The sequence below is a fragment of the Pelobates fuscus genome, chromosome 1 (genome assembly GCF_036172605.1).
Source record: "Pelobates fuscus isolate aPelFus1 chromosome 1, aPelFus1.pri, whole genome shotgun sequence".
In the NCBI taxonomy this organism is placed as follows: domain Eukaryota; kingdom Metazoa; phylum Chordata; class Amphibia; order Anura; family Pelobatidae; genus Pelobates; species Pelobates fuscus.
Genome location: NC_086317.1, coordinates 13462985 through 13469602, shown reverse-complemented (window position 1 = coordinate 13469602; position 6618 = coordinate 13462985). Strand labels below are relative to the sequence as shown.

Sequence of the window (6618 nt, the reverse complement as noted above, 5' to 3'; positions counted from 1 at the left end):
GGGTATTTTTTATATACACCCCTATATACTTGTTAACCCTTAATAGGGAACACATGGGATGGGTGGAAGCATTGTAACCTAGCTGTGTGATACAAAAGTGAATACAAATACAAAAAAACAAGTCCTGCTCTTAAACTCCCATCACTCCTGGACATTTACCCCAGTTATTGGATATCTGCCCATTTACCCCCAGAGAGAGGTTGGGGTATTGACAGAATCTCTCAGTCTTTATATGACTCCTCTACTCCCCTCTAACCCCATATAATGATATTATCTGAGCATGTTATAATCTGAGATATTATCATACTATATGTTGTGCAATCAGTACCCCCTCCCCTGCACTGAGTGAATGGTATGCCCCACCTGTATATATTGAGTGTGTGGCCAGGTTAGGCACAGTCGGCTGTGCGGTGACAGGTAGAGCAGGTCTTACTGATATCATCATGGCAGTGTGCGGGGGACTCGGGGGACTCGGCGAGCTCCACTCAGCCACTGCTGAGGTCCAGAAGATCTGTAACGAGGTGAGTGGGATCTGGGAGTGCATGTTACACCGACATTCATTATCTCACCTGAATACTAGTTATTTCACAGTAAATGAGTTAATGAAGCCAGGTATTCAGTATGTCATTACAGCACATGTCCTGCTTAATCAAGTTATAAATCAAACTGCTTTAGGGGAATAATAGTACTCACACCTTCTCTGTAAACCCACCTTCCCTGGAATACCTACCTACCTGCTCCAACCCACTGCCCTGTCCAGCCTGGAACGAATACCTACCTGCTCCAACCCACTGCCCTGTCCAGCCTGGAACGAATACCTACCTGCTCCAACCCACTGCCCTGTCCAGCCTGGAACGAATACCTACCTGCTCCAACCCACTGCCCTGTCCAGCCTGGAACGAATACCTACCTGCTCCAACCCACTGCCCTGTCCAGCCTGGAACGAATACCTACCTGCTCCAACCCACTGCCCTGTCCAGCCTGGAACGAATACCTACCTGCTCCAACCCACTGCCCTGTCCAGCCTGGAACGAATACCTACCTGCTCCAACCCACTGCCCTGTCCAGCCTGGAACGAATACCTACCTGCTCCAACCCACTGCCCTGTCCAGCCTGGAACGAATACCTACCTGCTCCAACCCACTGCCCTGTCCAGCCTGGAACGAATACCTACCTGCTCCAACCCACTGCCCTGTCCAGCCTGGAACGCATACCTACCTGCTCCAACCCACTGCCCTGTCCAGCCTGGAACGCATACCTACCTGCTCCAACCCACTGCCCTGTCCAGCCTGGAACACCTACCTACCTGCTCCAACCCACTGCCCTGTCCAGCCTGGAACACCTACCTACCTGCTCCAACCCACTGCCCTGTCCAGCCTGGAACACCTACCTACCTGCTCCAACCCACTGCCCTGTCCAGCCTGGAACACCTACCTGCTCCTTACCACAGCCAAGCCTGAAACACCTTCCTCCTCCAACCCACTGCCCTGTCCAGCCTGGGACACCTACGTGCTCCTTCATACTGCTGCCCTGTCCAGCCTGGCACACCTACCTGCTCCAACCCACTGCCCTGTCCAGCCTGGCACACCTACCTGCTCCAACCCACTGCCCTGTCCAGCCTGAGACACCTACCTGCTCCATCCCACAGCCCTGTCCAGCCTGGCACACCTACCTGCTCCAACCCACTGCCCTGTCCAGCCTGGCACACCTACCTGCTCCAACCCACTGCCCTGTCCAGCCTGGCACACCTACCTGCTCCAACCCACTGCCCTGTCCAGCCTGGCACACCTACCTGCTCCAACCCACTGCCCTGTCCAGCCTGGCACACCTACCTGCTCCAACCCACTGCCCTGTCCAGCCTGGGACACCTACCTGCAAGTTCTTACTGCCCTGTCCAGCCTGGGACACCTACCTGCTCCTTCTTACTGCCCTGTCCAGCCTGGGATACCTACCTGAAGCTTTGATGGAAGTGGCTGTTCCAATGCTTGGATGCAGGTTTCCAATTATTCTGCAATATCCCTCTTAACCCCTTAAGGACAAATACTTTTTTGAGATGCAATGCATTTGTGACCAAGGCCTTTGTGGCACTTTTGTCATGCAGTCATTCCTACACATTTCCCCCCTTTCTGTTTAAGTACACATATATACAACATCCCTTTTTTCTTTTTTTTTAATGAGAATACTTGCTTTTTTGGGTAAAAAAACCTGCTTCCTATATTCTGAAAAATGTGGTATTCGTAGAAAGTGTAAATTCTATTTGCCTTTAATTACAGCCTTATTAGTAGTAGCATTTCTGGTATTTTATTTTTTATCTCCCAGGTCAAGAAAGACGTTGAAGGTAAACTCAAAGCACATTTTGCAGTATTTAAGGTCATCAGTTTCAGGAAGCAAACCGTTCGTGGATATAATTATTTCGTTAAGGTATCTGAATCTGCTCTGTATGTTTGTAGCATGTTGTCAGCGTTCTCTAACGTCACATTTCGTGACACAAGTAGTCATAAGTTGTTTCAATCTGTCTAGAACTTGGCTGGAAACTAACCTAAAGGACTGAATCTTCACTATACGCTCCTTTTAACTGTCCAGGCACCAGCACAACTTTTATGCTTTCTATTGCTTTTTGTCTAAATACTTAGCTGTATTTTTGCATGCACATTTTTTTTTTGTGTTTGAAAAAGTGAATGTTTTTCATCTGATCCCACCCCCACTTTAAAATGTGTTCATAATGGTTGCTGTCCCTGTATACAGCTCTTCCCTTCCTTCTAACCCACAGCGTGCCGTGCAGCAGCCAATAATATCACCAGACGGCATCTCAAAGCTTTCTGGTAGCTGTCTGTAGTTTATCTGACAGCTCTCCTTAGTAAATAGCTGGTAAATTAACTCTTCCCTGCCAACATGTTCATCGTTAATATGCTGGCTTAAACATGACCAGTCAGATGCCATAGACCACAAGGAGAGGCTCCTGATTGGCTGAGCCACTACCTGGAGTGGGCAAACCTCACAATTGCTGTACTCTGGGGCATTTGCACAAAACAAACTTTTTTTTTTTTTTTTTTCTTTGTTATCTTGTCCTGGCTTTCTTGCATATTTAATGTGTTATTTGTAGTGTCCCTTTTAATGGAAATGAATACTTTCAGCAACCATTACCTAGAATTGGCGGACGCTTCAAACCTTTGCATTGCCCGCTAGCAGCCAGAGATATTTACTTTTTAGATGCTTTTTATATTAAAATCTATTAATTTTTTATATTGCCGTAATACAGATCAGGCCATGGACTCCATGCCAGCACACTGACTTTTATAATCCCTTGTGTTCCCGCTCCTATACTAATGAGCGAAGCCCTTGGTTTCTAGAAAGAAAGCTGACATTCAGAAACAATGACTGGCACCTTCAGGCCCATTTTATTGGCTGATGTTCAGATCAGATTAAAGCTGTAATGTCTGGGTCCAGTTAGAATTCAAACCACAGTCAGTGAGCAGGTAATGAATGAGTTAACTGCGGCCAGGAATTTGAAATGCTGATTCAGACGATAAACGTTTAACTGTTCAACATGTTAACGCTCAGTGTGAATTCTTGTAAATCCAACTCAATAGAACCCACAGGCTGTTTTTAATTTGCAGACATTCTGTCCACCAACCATTATACAGGGCTATTGAAGTGGAGCCTCTCCATTCAGTGCTGGCCAATAGGGGGAGAATGGGCTGACTGGTGAGGGAGTGCTTTGCTCTTCCCACCGGCCATGCTGCCCTGAAGCCTTGTGGCAAATCCGGCCATTGATGGGGGAGAAAAATAAGCATTTATTAAAGGTGGTAGGGACACTGTATGGTGTCTTGGGGAACCAGTTAGGAGAGAATTATAGTAGAATGCCTACTGAATATGATCTGTCCTTCCCATAGATTCATGTCGGAGGCTCCAAATACATACACGTACGGATCTTTGTTGCCTTACCTGATGAGAACAAAGGGCCAGAGGTCCAAAGCATTCAAAACGACAAAGGCAAAGATGACGAGATTGAACGTTTCTGAGCGGGAAGTGGAAGCATCGAATGAGAGGCAGAGCATGGGCCGCAACACCGTACATCACGCTCCTTCCCATAACACGCCAGATTAAGCAAAGATCTTTTTACACTGATATGTTTGTACACCACTTAATTTTTTTTTTTTTTATTAAATGGTCACTCTTTGTTAACCTCTCGCGTGTGATAGTATTTAATTACAGAAGCCATTTAAAAGAACAATCAGGAAATGTTAGATCACCCGGAGCTGGGTTCAGGGGATAGCCTAATGAAGAATTGAAACTGATCCTGCTTCTTTAAAAGGCTGTCCAGCCTAGAGGGAGTTTATGACATTTAATGTGGATAAGTGCAAGATAATGCATCTTGGACGTAAAAACCCAAGGGCAGAGTACAGAATATTTGATAGAGTCCTAACCTCAACATCTGAGGAAAGGGATTTAGGGGTGATTATTTCTGAGGACTTAAAGGTAGGCAGACAATGTAATAGAGCAGCAGGAAATGCTAGCAGAATGCTTGGTTGTATAGGGAGAGGTATTAGCAGTAGGAAGAGGGAAGTGCTCATGCCATTGTACAGAACACTGGTGAGACCTCACTTGGAGTAGTGTACGCAGTACTGGAGACCGTATCTTCAGAAGGATATTGATACTTTAGAGAGTTCAGAGAAGGGCTACTAAACTGATTCATGGATTGCAGGATAAAACTTACCAGGAAAGGTTAAAGGATCTTTACTCACATGGGGTATACTAAAACATATAATTTTAAAAAGGCCAATTTCAATAAGATAAGGGAAGCTTTACAATATATTGACTGGCATAAACTCTTTAGTGAAAAGAACACTGAGGATAAATGGATCATCTTCCAACAAATATTAGAAAGGTACATTTCTCAGTATGTACCATTGGGAAATAAGTATAAAAGAAACAAATTAAAACCAATGTGGCTTAGTAGAGAAGTAAAACAAGAGATTAAAAATAAGAAAAGGGCATTTAAAGCATTTAAATCAGACAAATCAGATGCATCTTATAAAAGATATAAGAAAGCAAATAATGCGTGCAAAAAGGCAATTAAACTTGCTAAACTTCAAAATGAAAAAATGATAGCTAAAGAGAGCAAAACCAACCCCAAAGCATTTTTTAAGTACATAAATTCCAAAAAAACCAAAAATGAAAGTATAGGTACACTTAAAACTGAAACGGGGGTGTTGGTTAATGAAGACCAAGAAAAGGCAGGAATTCTAAATAACTATTTCTCCTCCGTATATATTAAAGAAGAACCCATGGCAATAGATGTGCAAATGATTGCTACTAAAAACTTGCAGAATAATTGTAATTGGTTAACTCAAGACAATGTGCTGCAGCAACTAAAGAAAGTTAATATAAACAAAGCTCCAGGGCCTGACTGTATCCATGCACGTGTACTTAAGGAACTAAGTGTAGAAATAAGTGAACCTCTGTTTTTAATCTTTCAAGATTCTTTTCTTTCAGGAAGTGTTCCGGAGGATTGGAGGAAGGCAGATGTGGTTCCTATATTCAAAAAGAGTTCAAAATCCTTGCCTGGAAATTATAGACCTGTGAGCTTAACTTCTGTGGCTGGTAAAATATTTGAAAGGTTATTAAGGGATAATATTCAAGAATTCCTTGAGAAGAATATGGTTATCAGCAAAAATCAGCACGGTTTTATGAAGCACAGGTCATGTCAAACTAACTTGATTGCGTTCTACAAAGAAGTAAGTAGAAGTATAGATCAGGGTGTTGCAGTGGATGTGATCTATTTGGATTTTGCCAAGGCATTTGATACAGTTCCACACAAAAGATTAGTGTTCAAACTCAAGGAAATCGGTCTCGATGAAAATGCTTGTTCTTGGGTAGAACATTGGCTTAAAAACAGAATACAAAGAGTTGTCGTTAATGGTAAATTTTCAAGCTGGACAGAGGTGGCAAGTGGTGTCCCTCAGGGGTCTGTTCTGGGACCCCTTCTATTTAACATTTTTATAAATGATCTTGAAGACAGCATTGAAAGTCATGTTTCAGTGTTTGCAGATGACACAAAACTTTGTAAAATAATACAATGTGAGCAAGATATTACTTTGCTGCAGAAGGATTTAGATAGACTGGAGGACTGGGCACTCAAATGGCAGATGAAATTTAATGTTGAAAAATGCAAAGTTATGCACTTCGGCGTAAAGAATACACAAGCAACGTATACCCTTAATGGAAGTGAATTAGGGATAACAACACACGAAAAGGACTTGGGAATTGTTATAGACAACAAACTATGCAACAATGTGCAATGTCAATCAGCAGTGGCCAAGGCCAGTAAGGTATTGTCATGCATGAAAAAGGGCATTCATTCTCGGGACGAGAATATCATTTTGCCTCTCTATAAATCACTGGTAAGACCACATATTGAATATGCTGTGCAATTTTGGGCACCTGTTCTAAAGAAGGATATCATGGCACTAGAAAAAGTGCAGAGGCGGGCTACAAAATTAATAAAATGAATGGAACATATCAGCTATGAAGAAAGGTTAACAGATTTAAACCTATTTAGTTTAGAAAAATGTCGCCTGAGAGGGGATATGATAACATTATACAAATATATTCGGG

The 6618-nt window shown here is 43.2% G+C and overlaps 1 protein-coding gene across 1 annotated transcript; it reads left to right on the top strand.

Annotated features, from left to right (window-relative positions):
- The first annotated feature begins 408 nt into the window (after window positions 1-408).
- Window positions 409-4181, top strand: LOC134586454 (cystatin-A1-like). Its single transcript, XM_063441973.1, has 3 exons — window positions 409-521; window positions 2320-2421; window positions 3894-4181. The coding sequence occupies exons 1-3, from the start codon at window positions 444-446 to the stop codon at window positions 4020-4022; spliced, it is 309 nt and encodes a 102-aa protein (XP_063298043.1). The 5' UTR covers window positions 409-443; the 3' UTR covers window positions 4023-4181.
- The last annotated feature ends 2437 nt before the right edge of the window (window positions 4182-6618 follow it).